General features: G+C 36.3%; 1 protein-coding gene across 2 annotated transcripts; it reads right to left on the bottom strand.

Annotated features, from left to right (window-relative positions):
* Positions 1-10,382: 10,382 nt before the first annotated feature.
* On the bottom strand, positions 10,383-20,697 carry LOC133648184 (protocadherin alpha-C2-like). Of its 2 annotated transcripts, XM_062044009.1 has the most exons (3): positions 18,267-20,697; positions 15,276-15,312; positions 10,383-12,181 (listed from the first exon to the last, which is right to left on the bottom strand). In XM_062044009.1, the coding sequence occupies exons 1-2, from the start codon at positions 20,646-20,648 to the stop codon at positions 15,301-15,303; spliced, it is 2,394 nt and encodes a 797-aa protein (XP_061899993.1). In that variant the 5' UTR covers positions 20,649-20,697; the 3' UTR covers positions 10,383-12,181; positions 15,276-15,300. The 2 variants fall into 2 exon arrangements, with proteins under 2 accessions (XP_061899993.1, XP_061899992.1); XM_062044008.1 differs by lacking the exon at positions 15,276-15,312.
* Between the last annotated feature and the right edge of the window lie 1,681 nt (positions 20,698-22,378).

The raw sequence follows: 22,378 nt of genomic DNA, 5'->3' as shown, positions 1-22,378 counted from the left end.
CGTTCTGCACTGCACGCTAGTCCTTCACTCTCACTTTCCTCATCCACGAATATTTCATCCTCGCTCAAATTAATGGGGTAATCATCGCTTTCTCGGTCCGAATCACTCTCGCTGCTGGTGTAAACAATAGGAAAATATGAGCAGTCCTTCTTCCGGTGTCGTCATGCTACTTCCGGTAGGAGCAAGGCTTTTTTTTTATCAGAGACCAAAAGTTGCAAACTTTATCGTCGTTGTTCTATACTAAATCCTTTCAGCAAAAATATGGCAATATCGCGAAATGATCAAGTATGACACATAGAATGGATCTGCTATCCCCGTTTAAATAATAAAATGTCATTTCAGTAGGCCTTTAAGCTTGTTCTTATGTTTACTTTCTGAAATACAGCTGAACCTCCGAGGTCATAGGGATTCTCTCTGGGTTTGAACCTCTCCTGTAGACACCCAGGCAGCATGTGGTTATGAGCTTTATACGTAACAATAGCAGTGTTGAAGTCAACAAGATCGTGCAGTTTCAATGTTTTTAATTTAATAAACAAAGCATTGGTATGGTCATGATAATCTGCATAATTTACAATTCTAATCGCTTTCTTTTGAAGTAAGAACATAGAGTTGATGTTTGATTTGTAATTGTTACCCCAGATTTCAACACAATAATTAAGATATGGGAGTACGAAATAATTATACAACATTATATAAGAGCCTTTTGATTGACAGAGTTTTTAATTTTATGTAACATAGCAATAATTTGTGCCATCTTTTTCTTGAGTGTATTTATGTACAGTTTCCAATTTAATTTATCATCTATATAGATTCCCAAAAATGTTGTTGAATACACCCTTTCTATCTCCTTATCATCAATTCTTATATGACACTGTATGTTGTTTTTCCTATTTCCAAAAATTATATATTTTGTTTTATTTAGGTTGATTGATAGTTTATTGGCATCAAACCATTGCTTTAGTATGTGGAGTTCACTCTCTACAGTCTCTAGGACAGGGGTCACCAACGCGGTGCCCGCGGGCACCAGGTAGCCCGTAAGGACCAGATGAGTAGCCCGCTTGACTGTTCTAAAAAATAGCTCAAATAGCAGCACTTACCAGTGAGCTGCCTCTATTTTTAAGTTGCATTTATTTACTAGCAAGCTGGTCTCGCTTTGCTCGACATTTTTAATTCTAAGAGAGACAAAACTCAAATAGAATTTGAAAATCCAAGAAAATATTTTAAAAACTTGTTTAAATAAATTCATTTATTTTTTTACTTTGCTTGTTATAACTTTCAGAAAGACAATTTTAGAGAAAAAAATACAACCTTAAAAATTATTTTTAAACACATATACTTATGCAATGCCAGGCTTCCCACTAACTGACAAAGAAACAGATAACAGATTTGGTGTCCAGTTCAAAGTGTGACATGATTTATTTAAAAACTTGAGAGTTGACTTTTGTATTTTACATGAGTTATTATTTGTACAAACATGGTGCAAAGTAATTCATGATTTGTTAAAAAAAAATGTTAGTGGCTAGCTAGTTAAAATGGGATATTGTGATTTCACAAGACTGTCTTAGAAGTGATCATTTCAAAATGTTCAATTTGAAAAATGTGCACTTAGAGAAAATATAAAAATAAAGTGTTGCATATTGATATTTATCTGTTTCTATATATATTTAATGTGAGAAATCATTAAGATGATCAGTGTTTCCACAAAGATAAATATCATTAATTATTAATAATAACATAGAGTTAAAGGTAAATTGAGCAAATTGGCTATTTCTGGTAATTTATTTAAGTGTGTATCAAACTGGTAGCCCTTCGCATTAATCACTACCCAAGAAGTAGCTCTTGGTTTCAAAAAGGTTGGTGACCCCTGCTCTAGGAGTTGGCCAAGGTCTTGCTCAGAACAGTACAGACTTGTATCATCAGTAACATACAAATGTTGTATCATGGTGGCATTAAAAATAATTATTACACCGAACTGTAATGGACAAAATAGCAACAATGGTAAAAGACAACATAGCAAGGAAACATTGAGCACATGTTATCACTACGAGACAGAGTACAAGAGCAAGTCAAATTAAAGACCCTCATCTCTATATTTTGCAGACCCAATGTTTGTATAATAGTTTAAATCCATTAATAGTTTGGCATTGCTTGTGTTGTAAGTCCAGGTTGTTCCAGAGTTTTACTCCGCACACAGACACACAAAAACGTGTACGAGTGGTTTGAGTTCTCGGCAATGAGAAATATCCATAATCACATAAACAAAATATTTTTATTTTTTTTTGTGGTGAAACATGAATTCATATAGAACCTGCTTCCACGTCAAGTTTATTATTGTGAGTTTACTACATGGTGCAGTACTTCATCACACTGACATATATGTGTAGCCAATTGTGTAGTTAAACATGGAAGTATAGATGCATGTATAGTTGACTTCTCGAGCTGCACCATACTAAACATACTGTGTTGTTAGAATAACACCTCTTAAACAATGTCATTAAAAATGATATTCCAATGTTTTAAAAATGTTGTTAATACCAATAATACGTTTCATCTTATAATAGTGTAAGTGTACCAATGAAGTTAGCAGTGATTGTGTGTGTGCGTGCTCCTTTCCAGCCTCCCATTGCCCAAAGTACAACAGGGACCTCTCGTGGATAAAAGTGGTATGTGCAGCCGTGATCAATTCCGAACAGAACGCGGAGGAAATACTGATTCAGTTTAATAAATTAGCCACAAAATGTTAGGATTAAAGAAAAACGTTATATTTCATCATTAAACCTCCATTTCGTCACACCCTTCGCGGTGATCACGTCATATCTCCGGAATGCAGGCCAAACATATGCTGCGCATGCGCGCTCTTTGCCGCATGTCGCAACCAAACACCCCCTCCCTCCCTCCCTCCCTCCCCTCCACACTGCACCAATTGGAACAGGCCGTACCATGGCAACCAGGGGGGGACAGACGGTTCCGTCGTCATGGCAACGCAGCTTCTTCCGGCAGGATGGCGAATGGGGGAGGGATGCTGTGGAGTCTCGCGCTCACATGTCCTGGTGCGCAGAATTGTTTCATATTCACACTTTCACTATAAATAACATTCCATATTATTATTTTGTCAAACATTGCGTGGAGTTGTGTGGCATTATAGTGTTGTTTTTTATTCTTTAGATGCAACGTAAAGTGACGTGAGCTGTGTTGTGTGGTAGAAGGTCACTGGACCAGAGTTGCAGATAAATGTAAGAATTGTGCGTTTGAATTAACGCGCATGCATTTTTAATACAGCAACAAACCACCACCCGGGTCTTGAATGTGGCCTCGCTCATGAGCTCACCTCCCTGGGGACAAATGTGCACAACAGAGACACACTCAGCACTTCCATCTTGATTGGCTGGTTTCGCTGCATGGTCAAGCGTTACTGTGGATGATGTAAACCAGGGGTGTCCAAACTTTTTCCACTGAGGGCCGCACATGGAAAAATTAAAGCAATTTTGATATTTTTCATTTTCAAACCATAACAAAATATATGGATTTTTTGGGGGGTTTTTTTTACCTTTAGGGCTCCCGGGGACCATAAAGGCTCTCAGTCATTAAAATGTTAAAAATAAGTCAAATTATATATTTTTTATTTTAACGCTTACAGTAAATCTCTATATGAACTTCAGGTTGATATGAAGTAAAAAAAAAAAAAAAGAAAAAAAAAAAAGGTTGTATGTAGGGATGTCCGATAAATGCGTTAAAATGTAATATCGAAAATTATCGGTATCGTTTTTTTTATTATCTGTATCGTTTTTTTATTTTTATTTTATTTTTTATATTTTTATTAAATCAACATAAAAAACACAAGATACACTTACAATTAGTGCACCAACCCAAAAACCTCCCTCCCCCCATTTCTTTCTGTTATCAATATTCTGGTCCCTACATTATATATCAATATATATCAATACAGTCTGCAAGGGATACAGTCCGTAAGCACACATGATTGTGCGTGCTGCTGCTCCACTAATAGTACTAACCTTTAACACTTAATTCGACTCATTTTCATTAATTACTAGTTTCTATGTAACTGTTTTTATATTGTTTTACTTTCTTTTTTATTCAAGAAAATGTTTTTAATTTAGTTATCTTATTTTATTATTTTTTTTAAAAAGTACCTTATCTTCACCATACATGGTTGTCCAAATTAGGCATAATAATGTGTTAATTCCACGACTGCATATATCGGTTGATATCGGTATCGGTAATTAAAGAGTTGGACAATATCGGAATATCGGATATCGGCAAAAAGCCATTATCGGACATCCCTAGTTGTATGCCTCTTTTGTCAAAGACAACTTGTTTTTTTATAGTAAAACTGAAATATGCAGTTTTTAGTAATTAGAGCCATTAAAGATCAATAATGCAGGACACCATTGATTTTAATTCATTATTAATTTTGAAGTGTAAAGATAAATAATAAATAATTCTGAAGTGTAAAGATAAATAATAATTTTGAAGTGTAAAGATAAATAAAATCCCATCAAATATATTTGGGATCAAAAAGGTACCCCACTCAAAGTGATACATTTTTATTATTTTTATTTTTATTTTTTGTTAACTTTCAACACTTAAGTTACGAGATCAACTTCAGATATATTTGTCCATTTTACGTTTGAACTATTATTTAGTTTTATGCTCTTTTGTCAAACAAAACTTTGTTTTTATATGGCAACCACACAATATATGCAATATTTTTTCCACATAAAACATTTTAAAGTGACATTTTTGAAGTAATTGGAGCCTCGAAAATAATTCATTGTAACATTATTATTATTATTTTTTTTTTTTGAGCAATGGCAAAAAAAAAAAACCAAAAAAAGTTGTATGCCTCTTTTGTCAAAGACAACTTGTTTTTTATAGTAAAACTGAAATATGCAGTTTTTAGTAATTAGAGCCATAAAAGATCAATAATGCAGGACGCCATTGATTTTAATTCATTATTAATTTTGAAGTGTAAAGATAAATAATAAATAATTTTGAAGTGTAAAGATAAATAAAATCCCATTAAATATATTTGGGATCAAAAAGGTACAAAGTAAAACATTTTTATTAGTTTTTTGTTTTTTTTGTTAACTTTCAACACTTAAGTTACGAGATCAACTTCAGATATATTTGTCCATTTTACGTTTGAACTATTATTTTGTTTTATGCTCTTTTGTCAAACAAAACTGTGTTTTTATATGGCAACCACACAATATATGCAATATTTTTTCCACATAAAACATTTTAAAGTGACATTTTTGAAGTAATTGGAGCCTCGAAAATAATTCATTCCAACATTAATTTTTTTGTCTTTTTTTTTTGTTTTTTTTTTGAGCAATGGCAAAAAAAAAGAAAACTGAAGAAAGACAAAGGAAAAGAAAAAAAAACAGCCTGCATGGCAGCTTTTGTGTCAACATTGCCACTTTTTCTCTTTAGATTTCATCTCATCCCACTTTTTTTTTTAAATGTTTTTAAAACATTTTTGCAATAGCATTTCCAGAATGTGTGGCGGGCTGGTAAGCAATTAGCTTTGGACACCCCTGATGTAAACAAAAAAAACATTGAATAAGTGGTGAGTAAATCACCACAGAATCACAATATTACATATATGAACCTCCTCAAAATCCCCTGATGTATTACAACATAGTTTTGGTCACATTGTTTTTATTCAGTCATACAATAAGCTCACGTTACACACACACACACACACACACATATATGATTCACCGTCAAAGCGCCGCTGTACAAATGGACTTCTTGCCTGTAAAACATTGCAACTTTGAACATGTCATGACAGCTGTGCACGATATCGATATGTATAACACTTTATATGCTGTTTTGAAGCTTGTGTGATTGAGCTCATGTGATGGCACGGCAGTTCAGTGGCACTCAGAAGGTCAAATCCAGTTTTTCGGTGTAGTTCAACATATTTAACCCTTGTGTGGTGTCCGGGTCTGTGGGACCCGTTGTCATTTTCCATTAAAAGAAAAATGATACAATTAATTAATTTTTCAAGCTGAGACTCACTGACTTTGGCTCATTTTCTGTGAAGAACATATATCAGAATACATATTTAATGACCACACACCATACACCCCCCCTACACATTTATATTACATATAAGATGTCCTGGTCCACTGGACTAATAGAAATGTGGAAATTGATGTTCTGTGTACCACACACACACAGCAGGCCTAGACAGGAGGAGGACAGAGTGTAGGTCAGGGGTCACCAACCTTTTTGAAAGCAAGAGCTACTTCTTGGGTACTGATTAATGCGAAGGGCTACCAGTTTGATACACACTTAAATAAATTGCCAGAAATAGCCAATTTGCTCAATTTACCTTTAAACTCTATGTTATTATTAATAATTAATGATATTTTACACTTAATTGAACGGTTTAAAAGAGGAGAAAACACGAAAAAAATGACAATTACATTTTGAAACATAGTTTATCTTCAATTTCGACTCTTTAAAATTCAAAATTCAACCGAAAAAAAAAAGAAGAGAAAAACTAGCTAATTCGAATCTTTTTGAAAAAATTAAAAAAATAATTTATGGAACATCATTAGTATTTTTTCCTGATTAAGATTAATTTTTGAATTTTGATGACATGTTTTAAATAGGCTAAAATCCAATCTGCACTTTGTTAGAATATATAACAAATTGGACCAAGCTATATTTCTAACAAAGACAAATCATTATTTCTTCTAGATTTTCCAGAACAAATTTTTTAAAAGAAATTCAAAAGACTTTGAAATAAGATTTAAATTTGATTCTACAGATTTTCTAGATTTTCCAGAATATGTGTTTTTAAATTTTAATCATAATAAGTTTGAAGAAATATTTCACAAATATTCTTCGTCGAAAAAACAGAAGGTAAAATGTAGAATTAAATTAAAATGTATTTATTATTCTTTACAATAAAAAAAATAAATTTACTTGAACATTGATTTAAATAGTCAGGAAAGAAGAGGAAGGAATTTAAAAGGTAAAAAGGTATATGTGTTTAAAAATCCTAAAATAATTTTTAAGGTTGTATTTTTTTCTCTAAAATTGTCTTTCTGAAAGTTATAAGAAGCAAAGTAAAAAAATTAATGAATTTATTTAAACAAGTGAAGACCAAGTCTTTAAAATATTTTCTTGGATTTCCAAATTCTATTTGATTTTTGTCTCTCTTAGAATTAAAAAATGTCGGGCAAAGTGAGACCAGCTTGCTAGTAAATAAATACAATTTAAAAAATAGAGGCAGCTCACTGGTAAGTGCTGCTATTTGAGCTATTTTTAGAACAGGCCAGCGGGCTACTCATCTGGTCCTTACGGGCTACCTGGTGCCCGCGGGCACCACGTTGGTGACCCCTGGTGTAGGTACACAGAACATCAGAGGGTCGAATGTGCAAGAAAATGAGAGCAGTCAGTGTTGACAAACAATGTTGCAACCTTGTGTGGGAACCGCAGGTGCAGAAACACAAAAAGAAGAATCCCTGTGGGATGCAGAAACAGGCAAAAACATTTCCGTGCAACGTTCATATTGTTGTTACTCAGCCAGCGTTTGTGGGTCTGATGGACCCGTTGCATTTTGTGGCTTTTAATGCCTCACAATCAAAGACTTTTATGTTAAAATACTGAACAGATGTTTATTGGGATAAGGTAAACATCTGTTATCCTTCTATGTGGGGACACTGTTGATTGTCACGTCCTGTACGGATGTACTTTGTGGACGCCGTCTGCTCCACACTGTGTAAGTCTTTGCTGTCGTCCAGCATTCTGTTTTTGTTTGCTTTGCAGCCTCAAAATCAAACACTTTTATGTTAGAATACTGAACAGATGTTTATTGGGATAAGGTAAACATCTGTTGAGTATTTTAACATTAAAGTGTTTGATTGTGAGGCATTAAAAGCCACAAAATGCAACGGGTCCATCAGACCCACAAACGCTGGCCGAGTAAGAACTATATGAACATTACACAAGGGTTAAAACAACATTACGATGCTTCCTCAAATGCAGTCGAATTATACTGAAATTACAACTAGTTTTGAATTGCTTCGTTTCTTGACGCTGTACGTTGATGTTGAATAAGAAAGTGAAAAACATCGCTTTCCATGCATCTTAACAACAACAACAAAATAACTGTATTTATGTTGCATTGCAGGTATACACAACTCAGAAATACGCATGACAACCGCTTCAGTTCGATTAAAAATGCACAACATTCCAGTGTTGCAAAAACATTTAGAACTTAACTGAGTGGCACAACATCAGACATGGTTGATATTAAAGAACACACCAGTTTGGCTTCTTAAATGAAACAAAAAAATAAACAACGTGTTTGTCGTATCTACACACTTTACTTTCTTCTTAACTTTCAAGCTCACGCATTGCGGTGATTGTAGTTTGCAAACAAACACTTGTTATACTGTTGGTCCCTCTTGTATATTGCTACAAACATTAACAATACAATACGTACTGTAAAATCAAACTTACTGTATATGGTTATTGCATGCAAACAATGAATGGCAGGTGCATAATAACTACAGGCCCCACGTGTTTGTATTTGATGTACCGTAATTTCCGGACTATAAGCCGCTACTTTTTCCCCTCGTTCTGGTCCCTGCGGCTTATACAAGGGTGCGGCTTATTTACGGCCTGTTCTTCTCCGACACCGACGAAGAGGATTTCGGTGGTTTTAGTACGCAGGAGGAAGACGATGACACAATGATTAAAGACTGACTTTTCATATACCGGTAGGCTGGTTATTTTGATAACGTACAGGCGAGCACTTTGTATTACTTTGAACCGTTGTATTATTTGTACTCTGCACGAATGCTGTTCGCCATGTCAAAGATGTGAAAGTTTGATTGAAAGATTTATTGTTAATAAATGGGACGCTTTGCGTTCCCAAACAGTCATCTCTGTCCCGACAATCCCCTCCGTGGTAGCAGGAACCCCTATATACTACGCTAATTACACATCAAAACCCTGCGGCTTATAGTCGGGTGCGGCTTATATATGGAGCAATCTGTATTTTCCCCTAAATTTAGCTGGTGCGGCTTATAGTCAGGTGCGGCTTATATATGGAGCAATCTGTATTTTCCCCTAAGTTTAGCTGGTGCGGCTTATAGTCAGGTGCAGCTTATATATGGAGCAATCTGTATTTTCCCCTAAGTTTAGCTGGTGCGGCTTATAGTCAGGTGCGGCTTATATATGGAGCAATCTGTATTTTCCCCTAAATTTAGCTGGTGCGGCTTATAGTCAGGTGCGGCTTATAGTCCGGAAATTGCTGTACTTGTTCACGTGAAATACTTGGCCATGGAAAAGTCCAGCACTGCTTTACAATTAGTGGACTAATTTCCATGTGCAACACTTTATACATCTGGCCACCATTTCCAGGCAGTTGGAACTTTGAAAATACGTTTCAAGTGCAGTTACCTGCTAATTGCAGTGACTTATTGTTGTACATAATCCTACTAAATTCATGTGAACAGGCTTATCTTAGTCCAGTGGTTCTTAACCTGGGTTCGATCGAACCCTAGGGGTTCGGTTAGTCGGCCTCAGGGGTTCGGCGGAGGTCAAGACACACCCGACTCATCGTGTAAATAAAAACTTCTCCCTATCGGCGTATTACGGATACGGCAACAGCAGAAGTCAGACTGATTTGCAGGTGTGTAATTTGTTGTGGGTTTATGCACTGTGTTGGTTTTGTTGTTTGAACAAGGTGATGTTCATGCACGCTTCATTTTGTGCACCAGTAAAAAAACATGGTAACGCTTTAGTATGGGGAACATATTCACCATTAATTAGTTGCTTATTAACATGCAAATTAGTAACATATTGGCTCTTAACTAGTCATTATTAAGTACTTATTAATGCCTTATTCAGCATGGCCTTATTATAACCCTAACCCTGGCCCTAACCCTCTAACCCAGGGGTCACCAACCTTTTTGAAACCAAGAGCTACTTCTTGGGTACTGATTAATGCGAAGGGCTACCAGTTTGATACACACTTAAATAAATTGCCAGAAATAGCCAATTTGCTCAATTTACCTTCAACTCTATGTTATTATTAATAATTAATGATATTTACACTTAATTGAACGGTTTAAAATAAAAAAATTACAATTAAATTTTGAAACATAATTCATCTTCAATTTCGACTCTTTAAAATCCAAAATTCAACCGAAAAAAAGAAGAGAAAAACTAGCTAATTTGAATCTTTTTAAAAAAATTTAAAAAATAATTTCTGGAACATCATTAGTAATTTTTCCTGATTAAGATTAATTTTAGAATTTTGATGACATGTTTTAAATAGGTTAAAATCCAATCTGCACTTTGTTAGAATATATAACAAATTGGACCAAGCTATATTTCTAACAAAGACAAATCATTATTTCTTCTAGATTTTCCAGAACAACATTTTTAAAAGAAATTCAAAAGACTCTGAAATAAGATTTAAATTTGATTCTACACATTTTCTAGATTTGCCAGAATATTTTTTTTTAATTTTAATCATAATAAGTTTGAAGAAATAATTCACAAATATTCTTCGTCGAAAAAACAGAAGCTAAAATGAAGAATTAAATTAAAATGTATGTATTATTCTTTACAATAAAACAAATACATTTACTTGAACATTGATTTAAAGTGTCAGGAAAGAAGAGGAAGGAATTTAAAAGGTAAAAAGGTATATGTGTTTAAAAATCCTAAAATCATTTTTAAGGTTGTATTTTTTCTCTAAAATTGTCTTTCTGAAAGATATAAGAAGCAAAGTAAAACAATTAATGCATTTATTTAAACAAGTGAAGACCAAGTCTTTAAAAAAATGTCTTGGATTTTCAAATTCTATTTGAGTTTTGTCTCTCTTAGAATTAAAAATGTCGGGCAAAGTGAGACCAGCTTGCTAGTAAATAAATAACATTTAAAAAATAGAGGCAGCTCACTGGTAAGTGCTGCTATTTGAGCTATTTTTAGAACAGGCCAGCGGGCTACTCATCTGGTCCTTACGGGCTACCTGGTGCCCGCGGGCACCGCGTTGGTGACCCCTGCTCTAAATTAAGTCTTTGTTACTTAGAATATATTCCCCTAGTGTCCAAAAAACTCTAAATTAAGTATTTGTTACTTAGAATATGTTCCCCTAGTGTCCAAAAAACTGTAAATTAAGTCTTTGTTACTTAGAATATGTTCCCCTAGTGTCCAAAAAACTGTAAATTAAGTCTTTTTTACTTAGAATGTGTTCCCCTAGTGTCCAAAAAACTCTAAATTAAGTCTTTGTTACTTAGAATATGTTCCCCTAGTGTCCAAAAAACTCTAAATTAAGTCTGTGTTACTTAGAATATGTTCCCCTAGTGTCCAAATAACTCTAAATTAAGTCTTTGTTACTTAGAATGTGTTCCCCTAGTGTCCAAAAAACTCTAAATTAAGTCTTTGTTACTTAGAATATGTTCCCCATACTAAAGTGTTACCAAAAACATATAACTTTGTCTTGAAATTTGAAAAAAAACATTTTATTTTTCACTAAAGAAGGGTTCGGTGAATGCGCATATGAAACTGGTGGGGTTCGGTACCTCCAAAAAGGTTAAGAACCACTGTCTTAGTCAAATCACTCTGAACCCACACCTCACGTATAAAGCACAATGTCATTCAAAAGACCTAAAATCACTATTTACAAAATTTGGATTTTTAAAAAAAACATCCCATCGGTGCTTTTTTGTTGTAAATTGTGCCTTTTTAACTGCCATTAATGCGGATAATGGACAACACAAAAAGTTCATATATGGGCGTTCCTTTTTAAGAAGGGCAACTCTCTTCAATATTCCATTGTCCACTTATTGATTTTGGCTTCTTGGACCATCCGCACAGTCCACTCTATTTCTTGGCATCTCCTTTACATTTGCTCGGCCGGAATGAAGATCTTTTGAGTGTTGTTGAAGCCATGCGGTCATATCATGCACAATGAAGAGATTATTGGAAAGGCTTCGATTGGCTTTTCATGTGCTTGAAGAAAGAATAGAGGGGTACTAAGTCGGGGCTAGTCCATCCTGGTCTGGAGTGAAGAACCAAGCTGAGCATGAAGGGCATGAGAGCCATGTCGATGGAGCTCTCCCATCGAGATCGGTCCGACGCAGTTCTGGCCTTATGTAGATCTGGTGCTACGGGTTGTGGACGCCTGTCAGCGAGACAAAAAAAGACACAATATTAAAAAAAATAGGGATAAGTCAAGGAGAGTCATGTGCAACGAAGACAGGGGGACTGCAGGAAGACACAGGAATGGAGGGGTTAGGCACATCTGTAAACACATGGGAGATATACACTATAAACCAGGGGTCACCAACCTTTTTAAAACCAAGAGCTACTTCTTGGGTACTGGTTAATGCGAAGGGCTACCAGTTTGATACACACTTCAATAAATTGCCAGAAATAGCCAATTTGCTCAATTTACCTTTAACTCTATGTTATTATTAATAATGAATGATATTTACACTTAATTGAACGGTTTAAAAGAGGAGAAAACACGAAAAAAATGACAATTCCATTTTGAAACATAGTTTATCTTCAATTTCGATTCTTTAAAATTCAAAATTCAACCGGAAAAAAAGAAGAGAAAAACTAGCTAATTCGAATCTTTTTGAAAAAATTAAAAAAATAATTTATGGAACATCATTAGTAATTTTTCCTGATTAAGATTAATTATAAAATTGTGATGACATGTTTTAAATAGGTTAAAATCCAATCTGCACTTTGTTAGAATATATAACAAATTGGACCAAGCTATATTTCTAACAAAGACAAATCATTATTTCTTCTAGATTTTCCAGAACAACAATTTTGAAAGAAATTCAAAAGACTTTGAAATAAGATTTAAATTTGATTGTACAGATTTTCTAGATTTGCCTGAATATTTTTTTTAAATTTTAATCATAATAAGTTTGAAGAAATATTTCACAAATATTCTTCGTCGAAAAAACAGAAGCAAGAATGAAGAATTAAATTAAAATGTATTCATTATTCTTTACAATAAAAAAAAAAAATACTTGAACATTAATTTAAATTGTCAGGAAAGAAGAGGAAGGAATTTAAAAGGTAAAAAGGTATATGTGTTTAAAAATCCTAAAATCATTTTTAAGGTTGTATTTTTTTCTCGAAAATTGTCTTTCTGAAAGTTATAAGAAGCAAAGTAAAAAAATGTATGCATTTATTTAAAAAAATGACAATTACATTTTGAAACATAGTTTATCTTCAATTTCGACTCTTTAAAATTCAAAATTCAACCGAAAAAAAAGAAGAGAAAAACGAGCTAATTCGAATCTTTTTGAAAAAAATTTAAAAATAATTTATGCAACATCATTAGTCATTTTTCCTGATTAAGATTCATTTTAGAATTGTGATGACATGTTTTGAATAGGTTAAAATCCAATCTGCACTTTGTTAGAATATATAACAAATTGGACCAAGCTATATTTCTAACAAAGACAAATAATTATTTCTTCTAGATTTTCCAGAACAATATTTTTGAAAGAAATTCAAAAGACTTTGAAATAAGATTTAAATTTGATTCTACAGATTTTCTAGATTTGCCAGAATATTTTTTTTGAATTTTAATCATAATAAGTTTGAAGAAATATTTCACAAATATTCTTCGTCGAAAAAACAGAAGCTGAAATGAAGAATTAAATTAAAATGTATTCATTATTCTTTACAATAAAAAACAATAAAATACTTGAACATTGATTTAAATTGTCAGGAAAGAAGAGGAAGGAATTTAAAAGGTAAAAAGGTATATGTGTTTAAAAATCCTAAAATCATTTTTAAGGTTGTATTTTTTTCTCTAAAATTGTCTTTCTGAAAGTTATTAGAAGCAAAGTAAAAAAATTAATGCATTTATTTAAACAAGTGAAAACCAAGTCTTTAAAAAATGTTCTTGGATTTTCAAATTCTATTTGAGTTTTGTCTCTCTTAGAATTAAAAATTTCGGGCAAAGCGAAACCAGCTTGCTAGTAAATAAATACAATTTAAAAAATAGAGGCAGCTCACTGGTAAGTGCGGGCACCGCGTTGGAGACCCCTGCTATAAACATTTTCACTGTAATTGCACAATAAATTACTGGCTAATAATTGCATTTCTTTCACAGTAACATTTACAGTAATTTACTCTGGAATTGCTGTGAATTGCAATGGTGCTGTAACTCTTACAGTCATTTCTTGAAAGGCTATAGTCAATTTTGATTACTGTGAAAAAAAAAATGCTGTGAAATCCTGGTCAATCCAGTGTACATCACTGATTCCACCATGCTTTGGGAACGTGAGGGTGAGTGTGGTTGCTAGGTAACTGGGTGACGTTTTTTTACACATTTCCTGCATACAAAAAAGTAGGTCAGAGACACAAAACGTCAACATTTTTCGAGAAGCATGAGTCTAATTACACTGAGAAACATTCTTAGAATCACCACGGATCCACTCATATGCACCTATTGTAATTATAAGAGAAACAATATGGTCACAAATACAGCAGATAGGTTAATATGTTAGTCAAAGGGTGCATTCAAGGACTGACTGCAGTTGACCCCTATCTTTGTCCACACATAAGGACAAGGTCACCTGACATTTGCTGCAAATGATCAAATCATGTCAGCTTCAATCACCTTTTGTCATCTAACATGACTATTGTAGTGTGTGCCTTTCACACAGCACATTCTGGTTAGACAATAGAGATGTTTACATCATAGTTAGTGGATATTTGCAAACATTTAAAGACTGTGATGTGATCACTCGCAGACAAAATGTTATATATACGTATACACACATATATATATATATATACACTGTAACTCCACATGTGTTCATTCATAGTTTTGATGCCTTCAGTGACAATCTACAATGTAAATAGTCATGAAAATAAAGAAAACACATTGAATGAGGAGGTGTATCCAAACTTTTGGCCTGTACTATATATATATATATATATATATATATATATATATATATATATATATATATATATATATATATATATATATATATATATATATATATATATATATATATATATATATATATATATATATATATATATATATCCAGCGCCCCCCGCGACCCCGAAGGGAATAAGCGGTAGAAAATGGATGGATGGATGGATATATATATGTATATATATATATATATATATTTTTTTTTAAATGTGTGAGAACGGAAACATCCACTAGGAAATGTTCCAACAAAAAGAAAAAAGTCTCTCCATGGTGAGGGAGTGAGACGCCTGCATACCTCCATGCTGCAGAGTGGACTTCCCTCATTTGGGGTACTTTAGAGTGGGAGAGAAAAAAAACAACAACAATTCAATGTGAGGTGAGGTCATATCTGGACAATACATAAACTGTAGTTCATTGTTAAGGTAGCTTGTGTTAGTTGAAGCAGGGACAAAATGAAGACGTCACATCCCACAGGATTAGTTAGCGCTGTGGACTTGAACAACAGAGATTAGTTTCAAAGGAACATAAACCAGGGGCGTCACTAGATTTTAAGGACAGGGGGGCTTAGCCCCCAGGAGATGCACAGGATGCGAGCGAACGTAGCGCACGAGCACAAAACTTCACAAACGGCTAACAAAGAGTTAGGAATTATTCATTGTTATTATTATTATTATTTTAAAAAATGCACGGGACGAAATGAAATGCTCCCCGGGACGATGGCTTTGAACTATTTTTTTTCTTTTTCTTTTTATGTATTTATTCATTTTACATTTTATATTAAATATCTTGGTTTTTCCTCCCTCTGAAAATCCTATGAAATGTTTAACAAGCATCCTATAATAATACAACAGCTATTAATGTAACAATACATCCATCCATCCATCCATTTTCTACCGCTTATTCCCTTCGGGGTCGCGGGGGGCGCTGGAGCCTATCTCAGCTACAATCGGGCGGAAGGCGGGGTACACCCTGGACAAGTCGCCACTTCATCGCAGGGCCAACACAGATAGACAGACAACATTCACACTCACATTCACACACTAGGGCCAATTTAGTGTTGCCAATCAACCTATCCCCAGGTGCATGTCTTTGGAGGTGGGAGGAAGCCGGAGTACCCGGAGGAAACCCACGCAGTCACGGGGAGAACATGCAAACTCCACACAGAAAGATCCCGAGGCCGGGATTGAACTCACGACTACTCAGGACCTACGTATTGTGAGGCAGACGCACTAACCCCTCTCCCACCGTGCTGCCTGTAACAATACAATAAAACAAATATACTTAATAATGTTTTTTTCATTATTTTAACAATAGGCTAATGTATATTACTTTATATAGATTCTACAAGAGTGATGTGGGCATTTTCTATATGAACAAGTCCAAGGACCGCAAGCAAGGTCGCAGAAAAAATGCGGACTGGATTTTGAGTGATGTGGGCATTTTCTATATGAACAAGTGGAATGGATTGGATACCGACACACTAAAGGGACTCTCTGCCTTACGCTATGAAGTGAGGGGAAACTGAGTTAATAATGACAGGTTATATGATTATTTATTTAAACTCATATTCGGGCCACTTCATAATGAATATGTCGGCATGTATTTGCAAAAAAAAAAAAAAAAAAAAATTAAATAATAATAAATATAACACCAAATTATTTAGGGGGGCTTAAGAATATTTTAGGGGGGCTTGAGACCCCCTAAAATAGGCCTAACAACGCCAATGACATAAAAAAACGCATATTTGATCGGATAATTGAAAGTGTCTCATAGGGAACACTGTACCTGGATGTTAGGCATGAAACAACCACTGATAACAGCTCAAATTCTCTTTTTGTAGAAAAATGCTGCTCTACAAAACTTGTGCAATAGTGGGCTTGTGTATGCCGATGTGATGTATGCATGTGGACATATATAATCTTATTGACATGAACATTTATACACCATGTTTAGTGTGCTTTTATAAATGCATGTTAAAACTTCCTGTCACTTTTCAACAGCAGAAACATAACACCATAAAATGTAGGAGTTGGAAAGGGAGTTGACTTGCTAAAGGTTATTTGATGGAATATTTTGTGGAAGCATATTGTATGGAATCATACACCTAAATGAAAAGTTCCTGTCTGTGCTCAAACGATTCCCAATGGTGAGTTAGAAAGATTATTCCATTTTTTATTTTTTTATTTTTATTTTTTTTTCAAGGGCATAAACGAAGGAACTAAAAGTAAACTGAAAAACTCAGAACTCAGATTTTTTTAATTACTGTAATTAGGGATGTCCGATAATACCGGACTGCCGATATTATCGGCCGATAAATGCTTTAAAAGGTAATATCGGAATTTATCGGTATCAAACTTATCTGTATCGGTTTAAAAAAAAAAAGTATGACTTTTTAAAAGGCCGCTGTGTATGTACACGGACGTAGGGAGAAGTACAGAGCGCCAATAAACCTTAAAGCACTGCCTTTGCGTGCCGGCCCATGCATATAAAATCCACGGCTTTTCACACACACAAGTGAATGCAAGGCATACTTGGTCAACAGCCATACAGGTCACACTGAGGGTGACGTGTAAAAAACTTCAACACTGTTACAAATATGCGCCACACTGTGAACCCACAGCAAACAAGAATGACAAACACATTTCGGGAGAACATCCGCACCGTAACACAACATAAACACAACATAAAAAAATATCTAGAACCCCTTGCAGCACTAACTTTTACCGGGACGCTACAATATATACACCCCCCGCTACCCCCTAGCCCCCCCACCTCAACCCCGCCCACCTCAACCTCCTCATGCTCTCTCAGGGAGAACATTTCCCAAATTCCAAGTTGCTGTTTTGAGGCAAGTTAAAAAAAATCATGCACTTTGTGACTTGAATAATAAATATGGCAGTGCCATGTTGGCATTTTTTTCTATAACTTGAGTTGATTTATTTTGGAAAACCTTGTTACATTGTTTAATGCATCACAACAAAATTAGGAATCATAATGTGTTAATTCCACGATGGTATATATCGGTATCGGTTGATATCGGAATCGATAATTAAGAGTTGGACAATATCGGATATCAGCAAAAAAGCCATTATTGGATATATCTAACTGTAATATCCATGTTGCTGCCACTTTTAACATGCACGGTTTCAGCTTGAAAATAACAAGTTGAATTTTGCTTCATAGAAACAAAAATCCAGCATAATAATGGAAAACTACTGCACTGTTATTTGCAGTAAAAGTATTCCTCCTCAATGCTCATCGCTGCAATTACTGTAATAATAATTACCTGCAAGGTTGAAGGAGCAGAGCCACTAGTCTCAGACATGCCTGTGCTCCTGGGAATACTGGACACGATGTATCGGGAACCCTTTGGCACAGGCTGCCTGACCACCATCTTTCCTTTCCTGGTCTCTGCCAGAAACAGACTGTACCAGTAGGCATCGTTGGACACCAGAGTGGAATCTGCGATGGTGGAGTTCCTCTCACTGATCACACTGTTCCTGCTGGGCAGAGCCGCTATGCTGGGCTTGGTATTCTGACACTTGAGCACGATGGTGACCAAGATGGTGATGAGCAGCAGGAAGGACACTGAGCCCAGACCGATGACCAAATACAGGTTGAGGTCTGAGAAGATGTCGTATTCCATGGGCACCTCAGTCATGTCCGAGTGGGCCTTCACAGCAGTCTCCATCGTGGACAGCTTGATGGTGACTGTAGCAGAGAGAGCCGGATCCCCGTTGTCCTTGGCAACAACAACCAGTCTCTGGTGACGTGGATCTTTGTAACTGAACATCCTCATGGTGCGGATCTCTCCGTTGTACTGGTCCAGACTGAACAAGGTGGCATCAGTCACCTGCAGGAAGTGGTAGGTGATGCGAGAGTTGTGCACCGAGTCCACGTCCAAAGCTATCACCTTGGCAACCAGAGATCCTTTATCAGTGGATCTGGGGATCTTCTCCTCCACCACGGAGCCGTGCGCTCGCCAAGGAGAGACAATAACTGGAGCGTTGTCGTTCTGGTCCATAATGATGATGTGGACTGTGACGTTGCTGCTGAGTGGAGGAGAGCCAGAGTCTCTGGCCTCAATGTGGAAAAGAAAGTCCTTCTCCATCTCATAGTCAAAAGTCTTTAGTGCGTAAAGGTTCCCGTTCTCTGGATTGATGGAGAACAGCATGGACATGGAGGTGTTGACGATCTCCTTCTCTAGGATGAAGTAAACTAGGTACTGGTTCTCATGGAGGTCAGGGTCAAACGCACTGAGTGAACTGAGCAAGGCGCCAGGAGCGTTATTCTCCATCACACGTATGGTATAAAAGGACTGAGGGAAGTGTGGAACATTATCATTCACATCCAGCAGCTGTAAAGTCATGGTTTCATTGTCACTCAAAGGAGGGGAGCCTCGGTCTGTGACAGTGAAGGTGATGTCATATTCTGGAACCTTCTCACGGTCTAAAGGCTCGGAGACCACTAACTCGTAATAGTTATCAGAGGACTCCCTCAGTTTAAAAGGCATTTTACGAGGAATGTGAAGATCCACTACTCCATTGTCACCTGAGTCCTTATCACTCACACTGACCACTGCTATCACCGTGTCAACAGGTGTGTTTTCATTCATCGGACTCAGAAAGGACTTAATAGAAATGTCAGGGTGGTTGTCGTTCATGTCCGTCACCTGTATCACTACTTTACACTGACTAGATAAGGACGTCACCCCGTTATCGCTCGCTATGACTTCCATTTCATACACTTTTAAATCTTCATAATTAATCATCTCTTTCACTCGGATTTCTCCGTTGTCCCGATTCAAGCTGAACATGTCCTGCGTTCTTTCTGACGTGTACAAACTGTAAGAGTAACTCACGTCCGAATTGGAGCCTTCGTCCAAGTCGGTGGCGTTCAGTTCAATCACCAAACTGCCAATAGGGGAGTTCTCCACGACCTCCACCGAGTGTTCGTCTCGACTGAACGTCGGGGCGTTGTCGTTGACATCCAGAACTCGAACAATGATGCTGGCCGTGCCCGTGCGCGTGGGTACCCCGCCGTCCACGGCGGTGAGGATGAGATGATGGACGGCCTGATGCTCTCTGTCCAGCATCTTTGTTAGGATCAAATCGGCAAACTTGGAGCCGTCTCTTCCCGTCTGAATCTCGATGTTAAAATGCTGGCTGGAGCTCAGGTGGTAGTCCTGCACGGAGTTGTCTCCAACGTCTGGATCCACGGCGTTATTCAGGGAGAACCTCTCTCCCACCGGGCTGGCCTCGGAGATGTCCAGGTGCATGGTGCCGCGGCGGAAATGGGGCGCGTTGTCGTTGATATCAGTGACTTCCACTTCGATGTTGAACATCCGTATCGGATTTTCTATAGTCGCGTCTAATTTGAGGGAACAATAAGACGTTGTTTTAGACGTGCACAGCAGCTCCCTGTCTATTCTCTCCATAATAAAAAGCTCTCCAGTCTCCTTGTTGATCTCCAGGTATTTTTGATTGGCGACCACGTCGATGCGCATTTTCCTCCCGCTCAGCGTCCTCACGTCCAATCCCAAATCGGACGCCAAATTAGCCACGACGGAGCCGTCCTCCATTTCTTCCGGCACGGAATAATGAGTGACGCCGCGCACGCCGTCCATCGTGGCGCGGAGGAAAAGAAAAATAAATGGCACACGAGTCATTTTTAGGGGAAAATTTCGTTGTTACCGAAACGAAATATGAGGTTAAATCCCAAATCTGCCCTTTTTTTAACGCCAGAAAATAACGTCTCTCTCCCGCAGAAGAAAAAAAAAGGCGTGTTTTCTGGCCTGCGTCACACGAACACGCCCCTCCGACCGGCAACCAATAGAACATTATTGTAAATATGACGACATGGTTTAGGAATGTTTTTTTTTTGTGTGGATAACAGCGACGTGAAGTGTATTTTATTAATATCTGCAACTAGTCAGATATTAAACATTTTGTTTGCTGGTTGTAAAAAAAAAGTTTAGTTCAACAAAAAAAAGTGCAGACAAAAGTTTGTTCGGTTTCTGAAAGTGGTTTCAATTATTCTATTTTTTCGTCTGTAGCCTTAATGTGTCATTTAAAAGTATTTTAAATTCCATCCATCCATCCATTTTCTACCGCTTATTCCCTTCGGGGTCGCGGGGGGCGCTCGAGCCTATCTCAGCTACAATCGGGCGGAAGGCGGGGTACACCCTGGACAAGTTGCCACCTCATCCCAGGGCCAACACAGATAGACAGACAACATTCACACTCACATTCACACACTAGGGACCATTTAGTGTTGCCAATCAAGCGACGTCATAATATTTCTCATGTTGTTTCGTTGTGTATTTCAATAATTGTATTGCTTGATTGATTGATTGATTGGAACTTGTATTAGTAGATTGCACAGTACAGTACATATTCCAAACAAATTGACCACTAAATGGTAACACCTAGGGATGTCCGATAATATCGGCCTGCCAATATTATCGGCCGATAAATGCGTTAAAATGTAATATCGGAAATGATCGGTATCGGTTTTTTATTACCGGTTTTTATTTTTTTTATTTTTTTTAATTAAATCAACATAAAAAACACAAGATACACTTACAATTAGTGCACCAACCCAAAAAACCTCCCTCCCCCCATTTCTTTCTGTTATCAATATTCTGGTTCCTACATTATACATCAATATATATCAATACAGTCTGCAAGGGATACAGTCCGTAAGCACACATGATTGTGCGTGCTGCTGCTCCACTAATAGTACTAACCTTTAACAGTTAATTTTACTCATTTTCATTAATTACTAGTTTCTATGTAACTGTTTTTATATTGTTTTACTTTCTTTTTTAGTCAAGAATTTTTTTTAAATTTAGTTATCTTATTTTATTATTTTTTTTAAAAAGTACCTTATCTTCACCATACATGGTTGTCCAAATTAGGCATAATAATGTGTTAATTCCACGACTGCATGTATCGGTTGATATCGGTATCGGTTGATATCGGTATCGTAATTAAAGAGTTGGACAATATCGGAATATCGGATATCGGCAAAAAGCCATTATCGGACATCCCTAGTAACACCCCAATAAGTTTTTCAACTTGTTTAAGTCGGGTCCACGTTAATCAATGCATGGTAATACTATACCACACTGTAAAGAACTTAACTCTAATAAGATAATAATAATAATAATAATAATAGCAAAATGGTACTCCTGGGGAGCTCCACTAACCACGTTAAACCCAGATTCCGAACTAACAAAGGTCTTAACTCATTCTCTTTCTATGCCACATCAATATGGAATGCACTCCCAACAGGTGTAAAAGAAAGGGCATCACTATCCTCCTTCAAAACCGCACTAAAAGAACACCTCCAGGCAACTTCAACCCTAAACTAACACCCTCCCTTCCACATCCCACC

The sequence above is a fragment of the Entelurus aequoreus genome, linkage group LG04 (assembly GCF_033978785.1).
Source record: "Entelurus aequoreus isolate RoL-2023_Sb linkage group LG04, RoL_Eaeq_v1.1, whole genome shotgun sequence".
NCBI lineage: Eukaryota > Metazoa > Chordata > Actinopteri > Syngnathiformes > Syngnathidae > Entelurus > Entelurus aequoreus.
Note: the sequence above shows the minus strand (reverse complement) of the source record. Positions and strands in the feature narration are given on the sequence as shown.